Source organism: Rhinolophus hipposideros (genome assembly GCF_964194185.1).
Source record: "Rhinolophus hipposideros genome assembly, chromosome: 10".
Taxonomy (NCBI): Eukaryota; Metazoa; Chordata; class Mammalia; order Chiroptera; family Rhinolophidae; genus Rhinolophus; species Rhinolophus hipposideros.
The window spans coordinates 60,527,433-60,555,221 of NC_138056.1; the positions used below are offsets into that span (position 1 = coordinate 60,527,433).

General features: G+C 38.6%; 1 protein-coding gene across 1 annotated transcript; it reads left to right on the forward strand.

Annotated features, from left to right (window-relative positions):
* Positions 1-782: 782 nt before the first annotated feature.
* On the forward strand, positions 783-21,777 carry LOC308503435 (putative tripartite motif-containing protein 64B; the record flags this gene model as incomplete). Its single annotated transcript, XM_081062723.1, has 11 exons — positions 783-1,193; positions 1,758-1,853; positions 2,930-3,160; positions 3,904-3,926; positions 4,833-4,930; positions 6,043-6,544; positions 16,324-16,567; positions 18,408-18,638; positions 19,338-19,360; positions 19,881-19,978; positions 21,284-21,777. The coding sequence occupies 11 exons, from the start codon at positions 783-785 to the stop codon at positions 21,775-21,777; spliced, it is 2,451 nt and encodes an 816-aa protein (XP_080918849.1).
* Between the last annotated feature and the right edge of the window lie 6,012 nt (positions 21,778-27,789).

Consider the following 27,789-nt stretch of genomic DNA (forward strand, 5'->3'; position numbering starts at 1 on the left):
TAGAGAGGACACACAGTGTTCTTATATTTTGTCTTTAAAAAAAAAAAAAAAAAAAAACGATTACTTGTTGCTGATTATAACTGTAGCTTGAACATTCACCCAAAATGTGAAGGTGCTATGATAATCTTAACTGATTTGGAAAAAATTGTTTTCCTGAACTAGAAATAACAGATGATTTTTATAATTTATTGTTTGAAAGGAGTTTTGCTATTAAAGTTAGAATCCTAAATTCAACTGATTCTAGTTTTAGGAGTTGAAAAATAAAATTGACACTGATTAAATTAAATGAGCCTAAATTAACCTAATCAGTTTTACAGTTGATTTGTCAGATCAGAGGCAAAAAACAGAGACCATTCACATAGCTTTGGTGCGTGTGTGTGCGAGCATGCGTGTGCGCGCGTGTGTGTTACAGTCACAGAGTCATAGAGAGAGACAAAGATCAATCAGCTAATAAAAGTAACGCTGGAATCATCCTAGCTTTTACCCTCTTCTCCAGTCATTCTTCTCATCTAAGTCAGTTAGGTTTGATTGGTTTATCTTAACCAGGGCTCTGTTGTGTCATTCTCTCATTTCTATCATAGCGTAAACCCAACCAGTCCTGATTTACCAATTGTAGGTTTTTACAGGGGGTAAGCTAAAAAGTAGATTATGTACCTACTTAATAGGTAGGTAGAACTCAAGAAGACAAGCCAAAGACGTTCTTCCCTCATCTGGAAAGAATGACATTCTTTTTCTTCCTCCCTCATTTCTCTCACTTTGTTTTTTTTCTAATTTTCAGAAACATGGATTCAGACACCTTGCAAGCCTTCCAGAAAGAACTCACCTGCTCCATCTGCATGGACTTCTTCCTAGACCCCGTCACCATAGACTGTGGGCACAGCTTTTGCCGTCCCTGCCTGCGCCTGTGCTGGGAGGAAGGCCAAACTCCAATGTGCTGCCCTGAGTGCAGGGGAGGATCAGAGAAGCCAGATTTCAAAACCAACATTGTACTCAAGAACCTGGCTTCCCTTGCCAGACAGGCCAGAGCTTCCTATGTTAACAGCTCTGAGGAGCACATCTGTGTGGCACACAAAGAAGCCAAGGGGCTCTTCTGTGATGTTGAAAACAGCCTGCTTTGTGGGCTCTGCTCTCAATCCCCAGAGCATGTGGCTCATAGCCACAGCCCAATGCAATGGGCTGCTGAGGAATGCAGGGTAGGTGCTGCCTCTAACACAATGGGAAAGCCTTAGGCTCCTAAATCAGAGATAGATGAGGAGGATGATAAGGAAGTTGATAAGAATGGAAATGGTGGAGGTGGTGATTTTTCCATGTAAATGCCAAGATATAAGTGTATCCTCACAATGCTGTCCACCTATTAGGACACTGTTATCGGAGCTGTGATGAGCCAGTACTAAGGAAGGTTTCCTTAGAAACATTGTCCACATATGTAGAATTGGTGTATTATGGGGCAGGTGCTCAGCACCAGGAACACTGGCTTCTGATGCAAGTTTGACTGCTTCACTCAGATAATGTAAAAATCTGGGTGTAAATTTCTCAGGAAATGGATGATATGATCAGTAAGGTCCCCCTACATGTTCTACTGATGTTTCTGTCACCTAATGTACCAAGTATTAGAATCAAACTATATTAATGTAAAAAATCAGACCTCTTCATTTTAACTCAAGGTGGCTTTTTTCAATGACTGCCTCTTACCATAAAATTAGGGGATGAAATTTACAAAATGATCTGTGTCACAGAAGTTCATGGTTATTTTGCAGGAGAATCTTCTAAAGAGAATGGACTCCTTATGGAATATGACTCAAGAAATGCAAACCAGTCTGAAGCAGGAAACAAGCAAAACCCAGTCATTAGAGGTAAGAAGCAGCAGATTATGTTTATTTTAATGCAGATTGATGAATGCTGCCTTAGATTTTAGCTAAATTCAAGTTGCCTGTTTAAGGATAATGGTTTCTGTCCAGGGAAATGTAACGGATTCAGGTGATATATCAGTGCTCACAAATACACTGGCCAATAGAAGTTAGTGCAAGGAATGCTGATAGGCTGACCCTTGAACAACAGGGGAATTAGGGTCCCAGAGGCTTGCAGTCAAATGTCCAGTTATAACTGGCTCTCCCCAAATGATCTCTTCCCTTGGTACCTGCAGGGCATTGGCTCCAATACCTCAATGCAACCCAAATCCAGGGATGTTCAAGTCTTGTGTATATAATAGTACAGGATAAATGCATACATCGACTCTCTGCATGTGGGATCCTTAACCTCAGATCATAAATACTGTCTTTGATGTGCCATTGGTTGAATCATGGATAGGAATCCCTGAGGTACAGAGGGCTAACTGTATATTTATATTGAAACAAAACAAAGTATTAGTGGACTCTCCCTGTTCAAACCCATGTTGTGCAGGGACAACTGTGTGTGTCATAATCCAGTCTTGATACATGTTCCTAGTTCAACTTTCAGGGTTTGGATACATCTTTTCAGAAACTGAGTATAAGACAATATTACACTAAGTCTGGCTGTTAAAAAAAGGAGAGAAATAAAGTAGTACCCAGAGGAAAAGTAGAGAATTTTTTTAAAAATCTGTGTAATATGGTATATCCATAAATATTTTTAAATATGTAAAAAGATCGGGCAAAGGAACAAAAGAAAAAGAAGATTACGGTAACAGAAAATAATTGAAGGTATAAGAACCCCAAAGAAGCATCACAGATAGACAGAGCCTGGGACCCCTTAGGGGGCTCAGTTTAACATGAAAACACACCAGAACACAGAGAAAGCATGGACAGAAGGCCAGCAAACACTCAAGACATTTTGAGGGTTGAGGTAGAAGGTTTGTCCAGTAAGTCTTGATGATGCAAAGGAAATATTTGATATTTGAAGATTTCTCATGAGAGTGAGGATATGTAACCCCGTTCATCCCCTACTTCTGCAGGAGTATGTGGCCATAAGGAAGGTGATGATCAAAGCTGAATATCAGAAGATGCATCTGTTTCTCTGTGAGGACCAGCACCTCCATCTGGACACAATGGAGAGAGAAGCCAAGGAGATTTTCCAACAACTCAAGGAAAGTGAACTCAGGATGATCCAACAAAAAGAAAGCCTGAAAGAAATGTACAGAGAGCTGACTGAGATGTGCCACAAGCCTGACATGGAGCTTCTCCAGGTAAGAAGGGAGATTCCAGCCTCACAGACAGGCATCCTTTTGGGAGCAAGGTGGCCATGACATTACAATGTTACCCGCACACAGCACTACTCTCAGCTAACTGATGATGTCCCTTGACTCATATCATTACGTTTGTCCAGTCACTTATTTCCTAGTATCCTGGTAGCCTTTGGGAGATTTTTGTCCTTTTTAGCTAAGACAGCACATAATTATTTCAGTGTAATCAGGAGTACCTTCTACACAGACCGATTATTCAAAATCAGGAAATCTCTGTGGCGATGGGAACTTTAATTTTGTGGGGGTCATTCTCAGTTTATGTTCCTCTGATTCACTATCCCTTTCTGTTATCTCTACAAAAGCAACTTGCTACAGGCACATTGGGGTTTCGCTCATTGCCCAGGCAAGATTTATGCACTCTTCAATTATTTTTATATGGTTTATATATGTTTTGCTTTAATTGTATCGTAAATGGTCAGGTCTCTCCATGGGAATAAGAGGGAACAATGAGTGACACTGGAAACCTAAATCTTGTTGCATAACTTCACATCCCTGCCTGACATCCTTCCTTCCACAATGTACCCTGAGGAAGTACCTCGCATTTTAGTTTGAGTTCTGTTATTAAGACAGTCTGTGATTATTCTTTAAAGGGAATAGAAAGAAAAAATACATTATCAAAACCAATTCTAACATGTAACATGACAGAACAATCATGATTACTCTTTTTTTTTTTTTTTTTTTTGCAGGACTTGGGAAACGTATTGGAAAGGTGAGATTACACTAATGATTTCTGATTTCTGAGCCAGTCATTGTCTGTCAATGAGGCATGTTTGGAGCTATTAACATTGTTATCTGTGGCTGTTTTCCATTTTCTTTCAAAAAAAGGTCCTGAGGCCTTCTCCTTGGTCTCAGAAGTTTCCTTTTTATGTGGCTGAATTCAAATATACCTAAAAACCATCTGACATTCTGGGCTTTGTTCCAGCCAGTCAGACCTATCCTCTCCAGCCTGATCACAATAAACATTCTGAAGGGATCTTTCTAAGGTATATCAGATGAGGCACCTACACTACAGAGTGGAGGGTGAAAAGACAGGAAAGAGTTTTCCTAAGAGTGGGAAGGGAGTGTGTGCATTTGTCCCCAGGAGTAGCACTGACTCAGCCTGTTCTATCACAGCAGACTCCCCTTGTAGGCAAGATTTCAGGGGTAATAGCTTCCTGGTCCCACTTCAGAGCAGGGCTGCCAGGCTGAAGTTCGTTCCCCTTACTTGGCAGAAAAGAGCAAAGCAGTCTGGCCCTGGGACTAGACTCTGAATGTATCACTGGTGACTACTTGCGGACTCAAGTCTTAGTGGCTTTGCCTGAATTTCCTGCTCTCTGTAAGACACACAGGATTTTTGTATTCACCGAGTGGAGGAGATAGAAGGAATGATTCTGAATAGTTTTAGACATGGAATAATATCTGAGAAGAATTGGGAAGTTGTTATTTTGTATAACTTAAGAATAAAGGCAAGGTATCATTTCTTATATCCCAAAGAGGGTAGAATAGAATGTATGTGTACCCAATTAACCCCCAAATGGGAGAATTCTGATGAAATATCTTGGATTAAAAGCTCCTATTTTTGTAATGGTTGTGTGGTCATCCTTTGCTCTGGAATGCCTGATGTCATTCTTTATAGGGCTGCATTGGTGCAGATGCAAAAGCCTCAGCCAGTGAACCCAGAGCTCACTTCATGGTGCGTCCCTGGAATTCTAGACATGCTGAACAACTTCAGAGGTGCGTGTCAGCCCTTTGGCCTCAGGCCTCAATTTCTTTCTGGCTTTTGGGAATGAGCCTTCCTCCATCTTAGTTTTAGTTTTTCTGACGTAAAGGTGGTACATGACTTTCCAAAATGATCTCTTCTCCCTGTGTATTTATCACAATGATCAAGGCTGATCTTTGCAAGTTATAGTCTTCTGAAAATGAAAAGCAAGATACATATTTTTAATTACGCCTAACATAGGCAGAATAAGAGAAGAGTAATCAGGTTATTCATGTGATTTTGAAGAGAGAGATTATTTACTTCCCATAGCAGCCACCAATAGTGTATGTTTATTCAGTTTACTCCACTCTTGAAAGTTTAAATATGTCATTGATGGCTTTCAATTGCTTCTATATTCCAACTGCATTTATCATGCTTTGCACAAAGAATATTTATTATTTATAAAGTCAGAAAGTTGTGACCAGACAAAAGACCAAAATTTTCAGAAGCAGAACAATTTTAATGCTGTTAGATCAATCCCGAGACAAGTAGAAGGAGAAGGCTCTGACCATGACCCAAGCCTATTAGACCCATACTAGAGAGCAGGTCTAGACCCAAAGGGCTGAAATTGGGATCAGACTAACGTGGGGTCCAAACAGGTAATGTAAAGACAGAACATTCTCTTCAGAAACTTGTATTCTATGCATAATGAGGATTTCCATCAAGTATTTTAACAGTTGAAAATGAGACACGTACAGTTTATATCCCAGTAAATACCCATATAATAGCAAAGTGCTGTCTATTTATTAAACAACATCAAGGACAATCAACACAAAAGATTTCTAAAGTAAAATTAGTTTCATGTGTGTCCTGTAACATACTTCCTGAAGGTTGACATTAAATCACTGCTTCACACTGTTCAAGACACGTTCTTTTTTTGTTTGTTTCCTTTTCTTTTTTCTGCATAAGTTGTAGGATTTATGTGTTCTGCAAAGGTAGAGATAACTTCTGCTCTTCACAGATGTCAGTCAGGGCTCTCCTTGCTGTCTTTATTTTCTTTTTCTTTGGAGGAGGGGCAACTGAAGAGACTCTGCCCTTCAGGACATGGAAATCCCATCGGTGACCTTATTTTTGCCTCTTTTTGCAGTGCATAATGTTCTGACTCAGGAAACCATTGCTCACTATATGAGCCTTCCTGAGGACGTGAGAAATGTGATGTTTGGAGATGACCATCAGGGCACGTCCAGAGAGCCCCAGAGCATGCAGAGCTTCGTGGTATGGGGAGCTCAGACCTTCACCTCTGGTAGGCATTACTGGGAGGTGGACGTGCCACACTCCTTGAACTGGATCCTGGGAGTTTGTAAAGATTCCTTGATAAGTGATACGGGTATCACTATCGATTTTGAAGAAGCTTCTCTCCTGGTTTCCTTGAAGATGAACAATCATTATTATCTCTCGACTAATTCCCCACCCTTTATTCAGTATATGAAAAGGCCTCTGGGTAAGATTGGAGTTTTTCTCGATTATGACAATGGAAGCGTGAGCTTCTATGATGCTGGCAAAGGTTCCCTCATATGTAGTTTAGTTTCTTCCTCCTTCTCTTCCCCTCTGAAGCCTTTCCTTTGCCTTGGTTCCCCTGAGAAGTTGTGGTTGACCATTTATTGCACGAACTTGCATGTCTGAGGAAATGATTGTCATGTGAGGCAGAGGGACCATGCCTGTCTTTGAGCACATTGCAGCTTAAGGGAGCACACTTATTATATGTTTACAAAATGCTTAACCACACTGAACAGAAATGTGTTTGATAAATTATCTTTTCATAAAAATTGTTTATAATGCAGCACTTCCTAGAACATAATCAAGGCAATTTTCTTTTTTTTATAACACTTTTATTGAGATAAAAGTTGCATACCATAAAAGTCACCCCTATAGCATATGTGATTTAGTGATTTTTAGTATTATCCAAAGAGTTGTGCAACAATTATAACTATCTAATTGTAGAACATTTCCATCACCCTCAAAGAAAACAATACCTGTTAACATTTACTTTCTGTTCACCCTTCCTCTTTCCCTTGTCAACCCCTAATCTACTTTTTGTCTTTATGAATTTGTTTATTATATACATTTCAAATAAATGGAATCTTACAACATGTGGGGTTTTTTGTGCCTGGTTTCTTTCACATAGCAGAATATTTTCAAGGTTCCTCCACATTGTAAGCAACGTTTTACTTGCAAATTTGAATCAGATTGGGTAGAAGAATAAAGGGGTATATTTCTCAGTTTAATAAAGAAAAGGAATGGTGCTTAGTTTTCTCTTCAAGTATGACCTACTTGGGTAGATCCCCATGTCTGACAGACTTCCTCATTTCTCTAAATCTGGTCATTCACATCTCAGCTCAAATAATTTTTTTAAGGGAGTTCTCCCTGACTCCACAGACCAGTTCCTTATTACAAACTCTCTGAGCATAGTATACTATTTAATCATAATATTTAACAAACTTTCATCAAATTTGTAGATAGTTATTACTACGAAACTGAAAATTCTGAGAGTAAGTAAGGTATCTGTCTTAGTTACTAGTATGTTTCCACTACTCAATGCAGTACTTAGAACATAAAGCACTATAAATATAATATGAATGAATAAATAAATAAATCTGTAATGTGCTCACTCCCGTAAAACTGAAAGTTTTCCTAAGTGTGGCACATAAGTTACCAAACATAAATGAAAATAAAATTGGAATGCATTAAAATGAATAACTTCTGTGTATTCAGACACCACTGAAAATGCAAAGCAAAATGGGAGGAGATATTTGACATGTTTGCATCCAACAAATGACTATAGAGGAGACAAGAAGAATTCCAAAAGTCAATAAGAAAAATACAAGTTCAACATGGTAAAAAAATGTTGGGAGGTGTGATCTGAAAGGGCATTTCTCTAAAAAATGGTGTCCATGGTACTGGCATAAAAATAGATACATAGATCAATGGAACAGAATAGAGAGTCCAGACATAAATCCATGCCTATATGCCCATCTAATCTACGACAATGGAAGCAAGAATGTACGATGGGGTAAAGATAGTCTGTTCAATAAGTGGTGTTGGGAAACCTGGACGGACACATGCAAGAAAATGAAGCTGGACCACCTCCTTACACCATATACAAAAACAAATTCAAAATGGCTTAAAGACTTAAATGTAAGATCTGAAACCATAAAATATCTAGAAGAAAATATAGGAAGAAACTTCATGGACATTACCCGGAGTAAGATTTTCACTGATATATCCCCTCGCGCGAGCGAAGTAAGAGAAAAAATAAACATGTGGGATTACATCAAACTAAAAAGTTTTTTCACAGCAAAGGAAACCATCAATAAAACAAAAAGGGATCCTACTGTATGGGAAAAGATATTTGCCAATGATATATCTGATAAGGGATTAATATCACAAATCTATAAAAAACTTACTCAACTCAACTCCAAAAAAACAAACAACCCAATTAAAAAATGGGCAGAGGACTTGGGGAGACATTTCTCTAAAAAGGACATACAGAAGGCAAGAAGACATATGAAGAAATGCTCAACCTCACTAACCATCAGAGAAATGCAAATAAAAACCACAATGAGATACCACCTCACTCCAGTCAAAATGGCTATTATCAATAAATCAACAAACAACAAATGCTGGCGCGGATGTGGAGAAAAGGGAACGCTAGTGCACTGTTGGTGGGACTGCAGATTAGTGCAGCCACTATGGAAAACAGTATGGAGGTATCTCAGGAATCTGAAAATGGAACTACCCTATGATCCAGTAATTCCACTCCTAGGCATCTACCCGGAGAAATCCAAAACTCCAATTCAAAAATCTGTATGCACTCCTATGTTTATTGCAGCACTTTACACAATAGCCAAGATATGGAAACAACCAAAATGCCCATCGGTAGATGACTGGATTAAGAAGCTGTGGTACATTTATACAATGGAGTATTACGCAGCCATAAAGAAGAAAGAAATCTTATCATTTGCAGCAACATGGATGGATCTAGAGAACATTATGTTAAGTGAAATAAGTCAGAAAGAGAAAGACAAGTACCATATGATCTCACTTATATATGGAATCTAAAGAAAAGACTATGTGAATGAACTAATCAGAGTCAGTTTTGGGGACGCAGAGAAAAAACCGAGAGTGGTTAGATGGGTGTGTGGGAGGGGGTTGGGGATAAGGGGAAAGGTGAAGGGATTTGGAAGCAGCTGGTAACCACAAGATGGCCTCAGGGTTTTTCTTTTGAAAATTAATTTGGGGAAGGTATTCTATAATGTTGTAAAGATTTTGTTGGGTATCCGATGGACATGCGTCCTATTTGGGAGACCACCTCAGGGATACTGTGGATACCTGATCATGGCATTGTACATCAGAAGCTAAACATTAATGAATGCCAACTATAATTTTATATATATAATGTGATGGTTCAGTGTGAGGTCGGAGGGATAGTGGATGGGGGGAGGGGGGTTCACAGTATGAGGGATATAAATGATGAACGTCTAAGTATTACCTTGTTTTGTACACCTGAAACTAATAAATAAATTAATTAATAAAAAAAAAATTAAAAAAAAAATGGTGTCCAAAAGGCTGATAAGCCTATGAAGAGGTGTTCAACTCCTTTTGTCATCAGTTATATGTAAATTAAAACCACCATATCCAAAATGACACAAGTGTTAAAACAAATAATGGCCAGTGTTAACAAAAGAATGGAGGAAACGAAAGAATCATCTATCACTTAAAAGTGTGTATGTACTTAAGTCTTTGATCCATTTTGAATTAATTTTGGTACATGGTGACAGATAACAGTCCAGTTTCATTTTTTTGCACGTGGCTATCCAATTCTCCCAGCACCATTTATTGAAGAGGCTGTCTTTTCTCCATTGTATGTTTTTAGCTTCTTTGTCAAAAATTATCTAGATGAATGGATAAAGAAGTTGTGGTATATATACACAATGGAATACTATTCAGCGTTAAGGAAAGATGATATAGGAACATTTCTGACAACATGGATGGATCTTGAGAATATAATGCTAAGCGAAATAAGTCAGACAGAAAAAGCAGAGAACCCTATGATTTCACTGATATGTGGTATATAAACCAAAAACAAGACAAACAAATGAGAAACAAGAACTCATAGACACAGACATACTTTAGTGGTTAAGACATACTTTAGTGGTAAGGGGGGTGGGGGGAGGGAGATAAGGGTAAGGGGGATCAAATATATGGTGATGGAAGGAGAACTGACTCTGGGTGGTGAACACACAATGGGATTTATTGATGATGTAATACGGAATTGTACACCTGAAATTATGTAATTTCATTAACAATTGTCACCCCAATAAATAAATTTAAAAAAAAAAAGTGTTTATGTAAACTGGCATAGTTATTTGGAAAACATGTTTTTTTTTTATAGGACTTTATTGGGGAACAGTGTATACTTTCAGGACTTTTTTCCAAGTCAAGTTGTTGTCCTTTCAATCTTATTCGTGGAGAATGCCATTCAGCTTCAAGTTGTTGTCCTTTCAGTCTTAGTTGTGGAGGACACAGCTCAGTTCCAGGTCCAGTTGCCGTTGCTAATTGCAGTGGGTGCAGCCTACCATCGCTTGCAGTAGTTGAACCGGCAACCTTGTGGTTGAGAGGACGTGCTCCAACCAACAGCCATCTGGGAGCTCAGTGGCAGCTCAGCTCAAAGTGCCATGTTCAATCTTAGTTGCAGGGGGCGCTGCCCACCATCCTTTGCAGGACTCGAGGAATTGAACTGGCAATCTTATGGTTGAGAACCCACAGGCCCATATGGGAATCAAACATGCAGCCTTCGGAGTTAGGAGCACGGAGGTCCAAACGCCTGAGCCACTGGGCCAGCCCACAAACATTTTTTTTAAGCACTAGTTATGTATTATGATCCAGTGATTTCACTCCTAGTTACACACCCAGTATCAATACATACATATGATCAAAAAGAAAAAGGATATGTGCAGAATTAATAGCAGCAGTATTTATGCTTACCCAGTTGGAAATGAATTCATTCACCCACCGTGGTATAAGTAAATTGTGGTATACGCATGAGACAGAATACTGTGAAACAAAATATTAAAAATAATTGCTATATGCAACGGAGGGGATAAATCTCACCAACATACTTTTAAACAAAAGAAGTCACACATGGAAGAGTATATGCTATGTGATTTTAGTTATATAAATTTTAAGAAATGATAATAAGTATCAGGGTATGTTAATCACCTAGATGTGATCACCTTTATAAGGGAGGGGCTTAGAGTTGGGAAAAGGTAGGCAATACTGGGAGCTGGATGTGGGAGCATGTTAACTTTGCGTTATGAAATATAACATTCTTTTGACAATTTCTTCACCTATGGATGAGCTGAATTAATAAATGAATGAATGAATGAATGAATGAATGAATACATAAATAAGAAATAACTTAAATGTTCTGAAATACGGTGTAACATTTAATAAAATATACTACATATTATCAACCTGATATGTGACAATATTCTGCAATCACTAGTTTATTTCATATTTTGTATGTTTTTAATTAATGGATTTCATTAATATTTTAAAACAAAGTCTTCTACATGATAAAAATTACTGGAAGACTATTCACAGTACTGTCTGATATCAAATTAAAAATAAAATCCACTGATGTCAGTCAAGTTCACAGTAAGTGATCATAGAAGCTAAAATTTCAATTTATTGTCAATACAATCAGAAATATTTACTGTAATAATCAATCCATTAGGTTAGAGAAAGTATATCCAGGGTATTCACTCTGTAGATGGTCTTGCATGGTAAATCTAGAATGGAACAAGAAGATCTATTTTTGTTTTCAAATATAATGGCATACAAAATCTTTACAACATTATTGATTATATTCTCCTGTCTTTTGTATCCCCGTGGCAATCTTGTGGTTACCAATTTATGCTTTCTAATCCCCTTACCTTCTCCCTCATCCTCGCCCATCTCCCATCTAGCAACCCCGTTTTTTCTCTATACCGTATCTCTGAGGCTGTTTCTGATTAGTTTGCTGATTTATTCTATTATTTAGAATCCACATATAAGTGAGATAATATGGTATTTGCCTTTCTCAGTTTGACTTATTTCACTTAGCATAATGTTCTTTAGGTCCATCCATATTATTGCAAATGGTAAGATTTCATCCTTCTTTATGGCTGAGTAATATTCCATGTATAAATGTACCACAGTTTCTTATTCCAGTCGTCTACTGATGGCCATTTCAGTTGTTTCCATGTCATAGACACTTGTCTTATTAGGGAGACCACTTCATGGACAGTGTAGATGCCTGACCACTGCAGTGTACAGCTGAAGCTGAATAATAATGAATGTCAACTATAATTTAACATACACATAGTCAGAAGATGTGGAGTACAACATGGGGAATAGAGTCAATGGAATTGTAGCAGCTATATGCAATGTCAGAGGGGTAGTAGAGTGGGCGACGGAGATTATCACTTTGTGAAGCATGTAAATGTCTAACTATTACATTGTTTTGTACACCTGAAACTAATAAAAAAATTAAGCTTTAAAATAAATAAATAAATATTATAGTCACACAACAGCCTAGCCGTCTGTCCCCCCACACCTTTTCTTAAGGAAAGAAGAGTCTGTGGGACTGTGCTTCTCTGGGACTAAGTTTATTACACTTATGTTTCTCTGTCTGGTCTCCAAAAGAGGGTCTGTAGCCAATGACAAGTAAGATTCCCCATGGGGGGGGAGGGGACAACTCAAGCCAGGCGGAACCCTACAGAGACCCTCGATGAGCTGCCTTATGAGATCTGGCAAGGGGCCTTGACTCCCCTTTCCTCATGCTTGAGAAAAGCTGCTGCTGCCTCTTGCTGCTCCCTCTCACCTAATTGTGAGAGAGGTCTTTAGAGCGATAAGATCAAGCTCTTTCTGCTCAGCTCATGGAATTGTTTCACCGCGAGAGACTTTGCCCCCCAAGGAGGTGCATATCACACCTTAGTCATCATGGGACTACATGCTTCAGTTGTTTTGGGACAAATAATTTCGGTTTGAGGTAATTTTCTGACGTAGTGGATGAGTTACACAGACCGCATCTAACACAATGCCACTTCCTTGTATGTGATCAGAGCTCCAGTCTTCGAGGCTGTGAGACCCTTGGCCCTCTGAAATTTAACCACATTGACTCTGCTTCTTTCTTAAAGCTTAACCCAAAGCCGCCTCTTCTCGTCTCCCCACAGCCTGTGTTGCGCAGGATGCAATAAAATATGACGGCATAGAACCTCATGGTGATTTTTGATTGACAAAATGACTAGGCATAACTACCAGGACCAAAATGAGGTGGCAGCCATTTTATAGCACACACACACCTTCTCCCAGTTATTCAATATACTGTAAATGCTACTATGAAGTGGTTTTGCAGATGTTAAGTAAAATCCCTTATCATTATTTTAAACTACAGAGCTCAAAGTAGCTTATCTTCATAGCTGTTGCCTGAGGGCAGACTGCTAATTAAACAAACACATAAGGGGGTCCTCTGTAATCCTTCCCAGAGATTAGAGTGGGGGTGTGTTAGGCAAGTTGAAAATCCAGTGTGTCCCTGAAAAAAAAAATGTGCACACGTTTCCAGGGTCCCAGTTTTGTGTCATCCACCATTTTGTAAAATACAGAACATCAAAGTTATATAATGAAATCACTTTAATGTCATTACTCCTAGAAACATTTTATGAATGTTTTGGGAAAAGACATATTACTGTATTAAATAACCTGCATTTCCATACTTCACTGAGGAAAGGAGGGTGCTAGAAAAATTGGTTAAAAATTAGAAAATTAAGTTCTTGGGGTACTTTTCACAATACTTGGACCAAATGACAGTGGTTTTGCTTTTGGTGTCAAGATGTTTTTTTAAAAAGCATGGTTGTAAACACTTACAAGCATCATCCAGTTGAAATAGATATTCAGTGTACATATGTTTTGAAAGATTTAAAGGCCAGGTCATGATTTCCACTCTTTCCAAAGCCTCTGTGTTCCCAAGCTGAGTGTTTGTTGGGAAAGTGAAAGGGAGATATCCAGATTTAAGTATCAAGTTGTGACAGAGTGGGGATATGAGTTACTCTTTTAAAAATGTCTTTTGTAATATTTAATTATTGTTTCGGCTTTGTTTCAATGCCAGTTATAAATTGACTCAGACAGGGTGGGGGTCTCTGAGCTAGGGCATTCTCTACTGTGCCCCCAGAGCTGGATTGGGAAGGTCCAGGCAGAGAATCTCCTGTCCTGCTGTTGCTGGGAGGCTTTGGGGGGCTTGATCTGGACTGTAAGGGGCAGAACGAATCTCTGCTCAAGACTGGTGGCCAACGTGTTTTTACATTAAAGTCTTACATTAAAATACAAAAATATACCAACAAATAAAATAAAGCACTTCCTACATGGCAGAACATAATTAAACTAACTTCAGGTAAAATATTTCCACACGTTCAGACATTTTTTAAAATTGCTAACTGGTGACATAATCCTTTGTCCCTTTCTGTAAGTTAAAAATGAAAGTCCTTGATTTTGAGAAATTTAGATAAAGGGGCATGTGAGGTTTGGTCAGTTATAAAAAGACAAACCCTTGATTAGATTATGTTTGTAGAGCTTTATTTAGGGTGATTAGTAAAGTTGTTACATTAACCCTTTCCTTTAGTTTGAAGAAATCCAATCATCCACTATCAACACCTATCTGAAGACCTCTGAAATGTAATCACTTGGAAGAAATGGGTGTGGTCTTTAGAGACTCAATATAAGGAGATTCAGGGAGCCAAACTCATTCTTCTCCAGAAGACAGTGTTTGGAACTCACCTGGCTGGGGAGACCAAGCTACCTCTACCACACTTGGAAGGCTTGATCTCTGAGCTGACATCTTTGTGTTATTACTTCTACAGCAAGCCTTGGAGAGACCATGGATATGCTTCTTAGGTGAGTACACAGTTGAACACAGAGGAGTTCCTGTAACTTTCTTAACAGATAACAAAAACATTTTCTAATTTTAATTTATCCACAAACTGAGGTTGTTTTGTGAAATTACATCATTTGCAACTTAGTGAAAATGATTCCATTCCTGTTTTGTTTTCACATCTGGTGTATAAGTATATTGGAATTAATATGGTAATTCATTTTAGTTAATCAGTTGCCTATATACACAAGAGAGATGACATTTGTAATATATAACTAGATAAGCATTCAATGATTTGGGAAACTATTGTTTGAAAATGAAGTAAATACTTCTTTAAAAACACATGATTTTTTTTACTTAAATTTTAAAGAAGTTTTGAAATGATTGGACAGTTAGAAAGAGATACTGATGGCCATACAGAAATATGATAAATTTGAGGGGCATCTGTATTTAGCTTGTATAGATAAGATAACCCACTTTATTTTGTTGTTTTGTTTAGTCAAATAAATTTTAAAAACCATAATGTTTTTTTGGTGCTGATTAGGTGCATTGTATCTTGTCAAAATGTGAAGGAGTTCTTGGTAATCATTTTAAAGAATTGGAAGATATAGTCACTTTCTTTCATTTTGATTTCATTTATTGGAAAAGTATAGATAATAAAGAGAGGAGGACAAATTTAGCACATTGGTATAATCATATACAAAGATTCTGGTTAAAATTTGAACCAATTTGACGACATTTAGTTTCCTCTTTATTAACTCTTCATGTATTCACATAGTGTTTTGTAAAAAAAAAAAAAAACTGCAGTTTTGGGATGTAGATTCTGATCGGGGTGAAAAAGGATATCCAAACAACAACAAAAAAATGCTCCAGAACTACATGAAAAAAGGAAAGTAGAAGATTATTTAAACAACCTATGCTACATCAATGATTGACTTTGAGCATTATGATTAATTTGTAGAACTTTCAGAACCCACCACCTAGAGCTATAAGTTGGGTCAAACTCCTGAAACTCAATCTGTCTGGACAAATTAAGATCTCAGCAAAACTAAGGTTCTTATTTATGCAGGAGAAAACAAGGCAGGAAGTGGATAGTATTGGTTGGAAAGCCAAGAAAGATCTGTACAGAGATTGAGAGTTCTCCTACGTCTTGGTTTTCCATTTATATCTTGGGCAATATCAATCTTGTTCTCCAGACACAATGTTATTGTGTCACAATCTGAGTCAAATTTTACTTAGACCTTTGTGTATTCAGGTCAGAGGTATAAATGTCTGATTTTCTTCCCTCAGAAAAATGGACTCAGACATCTTACAAGCTTTCCAAGAAGAACTGACCTGCCTCATCTGTGTGAATTACTTTATAGACCCAGTCACCATGGGATGTGGGCACAGCTTCTGTTTGCCATGTCTCTGTGTTTCCTGGGAGAAAGCTGAGAGCCCCGCTAATTGCCCTCTTTGCAGGAAACCACCACAGCAGACAAAGCTCAAAACCAATATTCTTCTGAAAAATCTGGTGTCGATTGCCAGAAAAGCCAGTCTCCGGCAATTCCTGAGCTCTGAGGAACATATGTGTGCATTACACAAGGAGACAAAGCAGATCTTCTGTGAAGACGACAGGAGCCTGCTCTGTTTGCTCTGCTCCAGCTCTCAGGAGCATGAGACTCACAGACACTACTCCATTGAAGAGGCTGCTGAGGAATTCCGGGTAAGTGATGCCCCTGAGAGCACTTAGAAAGCTGGAGGGGGGGCAGGGGATGGTACAGCAAAGAGATGATAAGGATGTGAGGATCATGATGATTAAATCCTCTTTACCCAATGCCAGTTACAATGATCAAGCTGTGAAGAAAATAAGGGTTTCTGTGATGTACATATTTACTAACACTGGGCAAAGAAGTAGGGTGAAATAAATTGGAATTATAATATACAAGCATCCTAACTCTATGCAAGATATCACAAAAGCTGAAAAGCAGTCATGCTAAGTAAAATCAGAATTTTACTGAGTGTCCCTAGACAAATGACTACATTTGTGATTCTAAAGTCATAATCTTCAAAAATTGATCATTAGTGAGGGTGAATAGGTTAACGTGATGATCCTTCCAACTCTCCCAAAAGTACTTTTATCAAGCATCCATCATTTAGGGTCTGAAACCTAAATCTATTTGCTTCTCTGATACTAAAATTCAGTTATTTTCCAGAAGAAGCTGTCAAACCAAATGGCATCATTATGGGAGAAGATCCAAGAAATCCAAAGAAATCTCAATAAAGATGGCAGGATAGCTGACCACTGGATGGTAAGTATGAGACTGTATTTCCCTCTGAATCAGGTTGACACTGACATGCTAGAAACTTATTCATTAGTAATTTGAACTGAAAGCATCATGTGTCATAAAGTTTTGTGAGAAGGTTAAACAAGAAACTTCTGTTTTCAGCTTTTTTTTTTCAGACTTTTAAGATTTTTAGACTAATATTTCAGTCACTTTGAAAAAGAACCATCAGAAATATGTAACCAGTTTCAGAAGGAGGCACATAGAATGATTTGGACAATCAGCAATCGTTATTCAGAGTCATGGGCAAAATTTCTTAGGTGTAAAATCAATCCCAGTTCTGAAGGACAAGTAGATGTTAAAAATTCCACAGTATTTCAGGCCGACATTGCTGTATGTCATACATTCTAGAAACCAAAGAGGGTATCACTGAGAACTGCAGGTATTTCGGTCTGACTAGGACAATGAGCCCAGGGGCATAAAAAAGAAATGGTGACCAGCAATTTAAGATTTATTTCTGTGATGATGGGAACTCATACTGCAGGAGAAGCTAGTGAACAATATTGCTTCAAGTAGGAGAAAATGTGACATGTTAAAAATAATGACAAAATTGAACAAATAAAAAGACTGGGTTTGGAGAGGAAGAGAGTGAAAGAAACTATAACCATTGGGAAGGAATATGCAATGGAATGAGGATTAAAGTCCTTGAAAACAATACAGCAGCCTGTGGTCTTATGAAGAATGGAAGCCCATTCCATACAGAAAAGGAGGGCAGAAAAAGGGCTGGGAGGATGGGCATCAGTTTGAGGGTGGATGGTGAGAATTTCAGGAATATCTTTTCTGGTGGTTTCTATCCTGAGTAAAATGCAACATTGCTGCTAAGAAGGAGAGGTCAGAGGGTGGAGTGGAGAGGTTTGACACTAGAGATGAATTCGCTAACCCAGAGATCAGAATATTGCATACAATGTTTGCATGTAGTTTTTCAGATTTGAGAGGATGAGTGTGAAAAATAATCAATGAGCAGCTGTTTTGCAGTTTCAGGAATTCATGAAGTGGGTGGAAGTGGTTTGGGGGAAGAGTGGGATTGGTTGTTGGTATAGTTAAGAATGGAATATAAATAAAGGAAACATGAGTTTGTGGTGTCTGATAAGTAGGAGGACATGAATTTAAAATATACGTAGCTTATTGGTAGACAACAAGAATCAGCAAACTAGATGCTGTTTAAATGAAAGAGAATAGGTTGGCCTGAGTATGTGATCTAAGAAATCCATCTCCCTGCAGAGTTACGTGTATCGACATGAGCACATCACAAGGTTTGCTTATCATGAACTGCGTGAGGTTCTCCATCAGGAAGAGAAACAACATTTAAAGAGCCTTGAAAAGGAAGGCTCAGAGATGTTTAAACAACTCAAGAAACATCAAACTGAAATGGTTGAGAAGAAGATAAGCCTAAGAGCAATGTATGAGGAGCTCATGGACATGTGCCATAAACCAGATGCAGAGCTGCTCCAGGTAGGAACTGAGCAACTGTCTAGAAATATTTTATGTTATCAGAAACCCACAACTTTATCTTCCATTATTTGGTAACAAAGATATATTTCTGCACCGCCTGCATCTATGGTAGAGGTGTGGGGGGGTCTCTTCCAATTGAAAATTAGCTGCAACCTCTCACCTAACCATGAACAAGCAAGCTTTATAGAACTGGGATCATGGAGATTCCCCAGGGAATGTTTCCCTGCTCAAAATCTCCTTTGGTGGCTTCCTTCACTGAACACACTAGAAAGGAACAGTTTATTCATAGACGTTCATTTTTGGTCCATAATTGGGAAATGTGGAGATACGTAAAATCTCCAGTATATTTTTCCATCCTGTTGGGATGACTTTGGTTTCATTTTCCATGAATTTGGGGCACGTTACCCTTTGGGGACAAACCTTAGGACGGACAAAGTCCACAGAGAGCTGAGGGTGGCAGCTCTGTGCAGTCACACACTTGTCCTCTCTGCTCACCCTCAGGGTTCCAGTTCATCAAGAATTTAGATTCTGACAATGTATTGTGCCAATGTTATCTTTAGGGAATAAAAGGAAAATGAATTTACAAGACAGCTTGGGTGGTGGTGATTAGTACTTTTCTGAAGTTACCAAACCCAAAGACTGGTTGGCAGAATATACTATTGTTGATGAAGTCTAAGTTTCTCTTTTCTTTCCTTATAGGAATTAGGAGACAAACTGACAAGGTAAGTTTCATCTTCAATGCTAACTGTGGCTCATGAGGGCTATGAGCAATTGAGCTACTTCTACCAAAGTGCAGACATAATTTCTTCGATTATGCCCAATTATTTTTGTATGCACATGTTGTGCATGTTTTACTGAATATGATTTCCTGTCCCCTTGATCAGAAGTTTGCCTTTTTCCTTTCTGTGGTAGAGGGAGCTATGTATTGTTGGGCTCAATCAGCAGTTTCCAGAAGACCAGTCATTTATGATTTCAGATTTCAAAATCAGTAAGAACTGAAAGTGCAAAGACGAGGTTTTCCTAGACATCAGGTGACAGAGGCAATTACCTCTGAGAATTGGGGGTGGAAGCAGGCCAAGAAGAAAAGTGAGAGATTCCCTAAGAATGGCACAGTCCTATCCCTTAATTGTGCAGAAAAGGATTTAAATGAAGAGAGTTCAATTAAATGATGAGGACTTTTCTTACTGTGTGGTTGAGAAGCCTTGGGCACCAGAAAGTGTAATTGCATCTTCCCCCTTGTAGGAGTGAGCAGGTGCAGCTGCACATGCCACAGCCTCTGCAGCCACAACTGCCTGCACGACCCATCACTGGACTGGTGGACAGGCTCAACCACTTCCGAGGTGAGTGTCGCACATCGGTGGGAACACCTGGCAGGGCTCTTCAAGAGTGATTTTTATGGGTGAACTTTTCCTCTTTCTAATCTTCATCTTGTAGAGAACAGCCTGCAAAGAGGCATATGTGGTTGTACTTAGTCACAGAGTCATTATGCTGTGTTTCCCCGAAAATAAGACCTAGCCGGACAATCAACCGTAATGCGTCTCTTGGAGATAAAATTAAGATCAGGTCTCATTCGACTATAAGATCGGGTCTATGATGTGATATGATATAATATGATATGATATGATATGATATGATACATGATATGATATGATAGAATACCTGGTGTTATATTAATTTTTGCTCCAAAAGATGCATTAAGGCTGATTGTCCGTCTAGGTCTTATTTTGGGGAGGAAAAGGTAATAGGGAAAGATAAAGTGAAACCTGGTGTAACAGTACATGGGATCAGGATTATCAATTACTTATAGATTTGATAAGTTACTTATAAAATGAAAACTCAGACACACTTCAGAAAAGGTCTAAACTGGATATTCAAAATATTCCAATTTCAACTAAGGGCAGTAAGTTAGATCTTTTAAAAAAAGTTTTACTCTAAAGTTTCTGAGTCATAGAATGTATAATGTATTTTTCAAATGATATGATTAGAAAAAAGCAAATAAAAATTACTGCGGAAATCAAGAATTTATGAACAACAATGAAGTACGTTGGTGATGAGGCCATATATCGAGCTCCATGGTAAACCTGAACCTGGAGGGTTAGTCTAGCAGAAAGCGGAAGTCTAGTCCTCATTTGGAACCGGCTATCAAAGGTAGACAATGATTAGTAGAAAAGCACTTCTCAGATGGAGTGTTTAGGTTTTCTTCTTCAGTGTTAATTTGTCTACTTAACTGGAATATTGTCATATCTTGGTAAGTATCACCCCATTTATTTGTTCTAAGACATAATATTTTTTTTCCCCTGAGAAGAGATCGTGGATGTAAATTATATTGTTATGAGTTTGGAGGCACTGACCAGGTGTCCAGCTTTTCAGGTGTCAAGAAAATAACCAGCTTCAAGTAGACATGACCTCCCTCCCTTTTATGATCTCTGAATTTTTCGGAAGCTTTTTGTGTTGTAATTAGGTGTTTGTTTCTTCAGGAGACATGATGGTATCCTTTGAATCCAATATTTCCCAGTCAGACCTGCCCTTCTATTCTTGGGTTTTTTTGTTTTTCTTCCTAGTGAGACACTAAGGAGAACCTTTCTCTCATAGACAATTTCACTTTTAACATTGATTTTGACTAGAATATTCTTCTCTCTCCACAGTGGAAATTTCCTTCACTAATGAAATAACCAATCACAATATCAGGCTGCTTGACGACATGAGAAGCCTGAGTTTTAGGCGTGACAGTCAATATGCATCTCAGGATCCTGGAACATCTAACTATTACGCTGCATGGGGAGCCCAGGTCTTCACCTCTGGCAAACATTATTGGGAGCTGCACGTGGATGACTCTTGGGACTGGGCTGTAGGGGTCTGTAAGGAGTCCTGTCTAAGGAAGAACGGCACACTGATTGGGTCTCAGGACACATTTCTCCTTTTATGTCTGAAGGAGGATAATCGTTATACTCTCTGGACCACCGCCCCAATGACTCGTCAGTTTGTAGAGAAACCTCTGGGCAGGGTTGGTGTGTGCCTTGATGCTGACAGTGGAAGTTTGAGTTTTGTGGATGTTGCGAAGCATTCCCTCATTTGGGTATATCCCCATGGCATATTCAATTTCCCCGTCAGGCCTTTCATTTACACTGGCCACACATGAGTAGGGTTAAGTCAGGAACCTATCTGTTATCTGAGGGAGCCCATCTCAGTTGAAGCAAACCAATGACACTTTATTTCCTTTTAAGCTTGTTCTACTTTCATGTAACCTTGTTTTTCGGTTATTAAATATAAAGTTACTATGAAATGAAAAAAATTTTTGTTTTAGCTTCTTTGCATGAAAATCATTTCTTTTTCACATCATCCAGAATATGTGCTGTGATTTCTCACTTCTCTTCTTATCTTGGTGGAGTTATACAAATAATGAGTGTGGGATTCTAACTTAATAGTTTCAGGCTGGAACACGGAGTGCCCATCATGGATAGACCTGGTTAGCTAAAATGTCCGTGTTAGTGGAAAAATGTTTTTTTATGGGTGAAAGCATCAAATAGGAGATGTTATGGTTTTATGACACTAACTATTAAGAGGTGGCACCTGGGTACCTGTATGGACAAGATCACAGGAACCAAAGAGAAAGCCTAACTTAGACTCATGTGATGTAGGGATCCCTGCTTTTTGACGGAAAAGACAGGCATGGCGAATGGGTTAGAAAGACAGACTTCCCAGTAAATATGTTGTGATATTTTCACAAAACTTATTTTCAAGCACATTCAATATGAAAAACAAATTTATCATTCTAAATGATGTGAATATAGGAGAATATCTTTTATGACTCTGCTAGAAATGGATTACTTAATGAAACAAAAACCACAATTAAATAAGGGAAATATTTATGAATTTAACTGCAAACACTTTTTAAATTTCTTTTCTCAAAAAACACCACAATGGAAGTAAAATTCTGAGAGAAAACTATAACACAAAACTAGTAAAGGATAAGTGTCCAAATCATCTAAAGAACTCTTTGTTCTTTTTCTAAGAAAAAGAACTGAAACAATTACTTCAAGGCAAGGAAGAGAGAAATACATGAGAAATAATCGCATCCTCATTTGTAAACAGAACTAAAATTAAAATCATAATCACTACCATGAAATATAAATTTCAAAATATTTATATGAAGTTTTTCTAATGACAGGTTGGAATCGAAAAATTCCAAGGTATTGAAACTCAACAATAGCAGTTATAACGCTATTGGAAGTCACAAAAACAGTTACTAAAATAACCCTAGAATTAATCTCAATTGCATCAAAGGTGGAATGGATAAATCAATTGAAGCACATTTCTGTGATAAAATCTACAATAGAGTGAAAATGGATAAAATACTGTTACATGTAACAAACTGGATAAATCTCAGAAATTCCATGTTAAAATTTTAAAAAGTCTCAGTAAAATTCATATGCTACATTTCAAAACCTACAAAATTGTACAATATATTATTAACTGTTACAGACACCGATGGCAAATTATAAAGTGAAGCAAGCATGCAAAACTACAACTTCTACACAGTTGTTCCTCTGAGAGCCTAGAGAAACTGATGAGTCAGAAGGGGTACAGACGGCTTCAGAGTTAAGGGTGATTTTATCTTGATGAAAAACTGTGGTGAACCTCAGGGATACTGTGGATACCTGATCATGGCATTGTACATCAGAAGCTAAACATTAATGAATGCCAACTATAATTTTATATATATAATGTGATGGTTCAGTGTGAGGTCGGAGGGATAGTGGATGGGGGGAGGGGGGTTCACAGTATGAGGGATATAAATGATGAATGTCTAAGTATTACCTTGTTTTGTACACCTGAAACTAATAAATAAATTAATTAATAAAAAAAAAAAAAAACTGTGGTGAATATTTAAATTAAAATTGTTACAGTAAGGGGCAATTTTTCCACATTTTTGTAAGTTTCAGATGGACAAAACAGAATCATTAGATATTTACACCCCTCACAAAATGATAACCCCCCCAAGTCTACTACCCATCTGACTCCGTACATAGCTATTACAATACCATTGACTATATTTCCTATCCTGTACTTTATGTATTTATATCCCATGACTATATACAGAGGGTGTCCAAAAATGTATACACATTTTAAGAATGGAAAAACTATATTAAAACTGTAATACTCAATATATACCAATAACAAACGACAAATACAAGTCATGTGTATACTTTTTTTGGCACCCCAGTATATATATATTTCATTTCTTAAAGGAACGCAGATTTTTATTAACTTTAAGATGTTTCTTAAAGGAAGAAACCCAGATGTTTATTAACTTATTTCTTTCCAATTGATACGTACCCCTTGTGTTTTTGTATCTATTAAGTACTGAATACAAATCAGTAGCACTGGGAGGTAACTATAATAAACCTAACAAACCCACAGCTGAGGCCCAGGCTCTCTTAGCGCCCCCTCTCAGCTCCTGGGTGCTGCAGATTTCAAGGAGCGCCATCTGACTCTCCTGGCTCCACACAGAGGCTTGGGCTGGAGGGGGCTGGGAGGTGGTCCTGGAGGACTCAGGGGTCCAGGCAAGGTTTGGGTGCACTGGACAGCATCTTCCCCCCAATTTCACCTCCAGACAGAATGTGTGCAGGAGGCTGGAGGGTAGCTACTCTGGAGTCTGGAGACCTGGGATGCGGCTGGTGACAGTGCATCTGCCACTGGGGACAAAGCACAGTCACACAGGGCATCAAGGGCGTTGCATTTGAGTAGGACACGGATGCTGGTGCATGGCAGCTCCACTCTTGCTCTCTAACAATTCACCGAGCTACAGCAGAGAGACTGGAGAAATTAGCTTCCAGCTCCCCATTGTGACATTACCTATTTGGAAAAAAAAAAATTTATTTTTCTTTTGTTCTGTCCTCAGCCCCCCTAACTACTGCATCTTCTGGACACACTCAGGACCACGGACCACACCTTCCTAAAGCCCCAGCCACCCGCTGTACCCAGCACTATGCTAGGCCCTGGGCCATGGCTAGGGTCTCGCTAACTATCACAGAGGGGAAAAGAATGACTGGCGGTGACAGGGGAGAAGTAAGGTGGAGGGCATTATGACAGTTTTGAAGGCTGTAGGTCACTACTCATATGTTCCCAGAATGACTTCTTGTGGAAAATGTCTTCAGGCACGTGGGGTACAGTGGGGGATGGTCCCCACCCAAGAAAGGCCACTGACATCTGGAAGATGCATTTAAAGACTTTCCCACCTGGGGAAGCACCCAGGAGTCACCAGAGATGGGCAGTACTCTTCTCTAAAAGTGCTCGGCAGTGCCTGGCACTTCTGGTTTGAAAGTTCCTAAAGCACTGGGCAGAGAAGGGGATTCCTCAGAGACTGAATGCATGGAAGAATCTAAAACCTGGGGGGGACCTCAGATGATGCAGGGTTGTGATGAGGCAAGATCCTGGTGCTTCCTGACGCTGTCTTCCTTCACGGCCTGGCATCTGACCCCTTGGACCTTTGGCTGCCCTCTTTCCCAGTTCCTCCAGACTGAAGGCAGTGCCCCCCCCCACCGTCATGGCCATAGGTGCCCATGCCATCACCACAGCTCTGCCGTTTTAATGTGGCCACACAGTGCTTTTTGTGACTAGGTCTGGCCCAGGGATGAAGAGAAACAAGAAAAAAATGGAACCTTTCCCCCCACACTTTCCTGTTTGCAGTTGCCTCTTTCCTGATCCTGTGGCTGGAAAGAGAGGGTCTCCTATAGTTTTTCTGTGAGCTCCTGCTGTGTGGTTCAGAGACTGGGGCTTTCCTGGTCCTGGGGTGAAAGCCAGTGAAGAAAAGAGCCCTAGGAAAACCAGTTTTCTATCACTCAGTACTTTTAAGTTATAATTTTTTAGGCTGATTGCTTTTTCTTCTTATAGAGGGATGTTACTCTGGATCCTGATATAATATGACTTGAGAATTTGAGGGTCATAAGGTTTTTAAGAGCCATAAAATTCCTAGACATTCAGGGATATGTTGTTTGGGGCGATCAGGCCTTTTCCTGAAGCAGGAATTATTGGAAGAAACATCTGTAAAAATCTTGGATGAGATGTGTAAGAACACTTTTTTTGTGTGACTGTTATTTTCGAACTCAGAGAAAGGGATAATTTCGTCTCTGAATCTACATGACTTCAGCAGTTGGCAGCTGACTCAAATCTATAGATTCAGAACCACAATTGATACTGATGAGGACGGTCTTAGTGACCAAGAGGACATGAATTCCTCAGAATTCCAGAAATGCTAGGGAGGTCACCAGACCTTGGACGTGGTCCAGATGGATGGTTTTGGGCCAAACATTTCTATTTATTAAGAGCAGAGTGTCCTCAATTAATATGTGGATAAATGAAAGAAAACTTGTGAATTGGCTCCATGCCCTGTCATACGTGAGCTGCTGTGGGGCAGAGTGAAGCAAGAGGCAGAGAAAACCTGGAGCATTTTCAAGATACGCATCAGCCCAGACACTTGTGTCCAGTGCACTAGGCTGATGTTTTAATAAACATTAAAAAAGAGCTAACAATGGACGTCCAATGTACAAAGAAAAGGCCTATGCAAAAAGACAGTCAACTTTCCTTCCCTCAAATTAAAGATAATGACAGGAAACTATATATATACTTTTGGTAAGGATAGGACTGAAGCTTTCTACAAAAATTGCCAATATTACATGTCATTCACTTCCTTTTTCATAACAGTCACCATTTCCCACAAAATTTCTACTGAACAGGGTTTCAAGAACAAAATCCTGGGTTTTTAGAAGAGTAGATAAAAAAGGATTACGTAAAATGAAAGGTAAGAATATTGATACTGAAGAAAGATAGTCTGGGATATTCCGAGGCCAGGAGGCATAACTTTATTATACAATAAATGAATTTTAAGTAGTGCAGAAAGGAAAACATGCAGATAAAATAAGACAAGTAAGCAATCAAATTTTCAAAAAAAAAGTTATAAATATTGGCTTTAGAAAGATATTCATCACAGGACTTTTTGTCATAATATATTTTCAATTTCTCAAGAAATAAATCCAGGTCAAGTGGAGACAGTTTGCTAAACCAGAAACACTAAGGTTTTATTCCATCCATCAATGAATGAATATTTCCTGGTGAAGTGAGGACTTATTGTGTATGTATTCTCTTCATGTGTTGCACCCACAAGTTACTGCCTTTTCTACCTTAATTAAGAATTTATGATGCACCTTGGGTATAACTTTGTAGTTTGAGCTGCCACTGTAACACTGGCATTAATTTATTTTCCTTTTCACAATTTCACAAATAGAAGATTCATTGTTACTGTAAATCTTAGGAACCTCACCATATGACGGTTTTTTCTTCGTTACTAAGTCACAAACTTTCACCTTTTCACTTAAAAGAAGCACTTTCCAGCTTCTCTTTGGTATATCTGAATTGCCAGCATCACTAGTCTTATGCTTTGGGTCATTGTTAAATAAAACAAGGGTAACTTGAACAGAAGCACTGAGATACTGAAAAATGTGTTTAAGAGACTGAATAGGATACAAACCCAGCCAGGAAAAAGAAAACCTTAGGAGGTATTTGCCCTAGACTTATCAGAAAAGCTATTATTTCTTTGTCTAAAATGGCTGATTCCCTTTACTGCCCAATCATGAAGAATACACCTACTATGTGATGATTAAACCCACGAAACTTCATAACTCTTTAAATTATGCATATATACTGAATGCAGTGAGAGAGTATGAGAGAATATGCAGAATGAGAAATAATAAGGAAGGCAATAGAGTCTTAAGGTGTAACCAGCAAAAGCCATTGTGTGTACCATTTTAGAAAGATGCAGTAGTGCGTTACCAAAAAGAAAACAAACAAACAAACAAACAAAAAACTGAGAGGGAAGAGTTTCATGCCGGACTCAATGGAAAATATAACATTTCAGAGAATTTTAGTTCAGATTAAGTTGACAAGACCCATAAAGTGGTAGGAGGCTGTCTCTGCCAGAGCAATATGTGGCATTATGGGGTAGAAGCTTACCTCACTGCATTGATAAATGGATTGGGATTGACCTCTCTTTATCAAGAAATACCAAGAGGAAAAAATTGCATGCAGATTCAGACAGATAACTAAATATAATAGGTAGTAATGGGTTGATGCAATTAGGATTGAAAGATAGTTT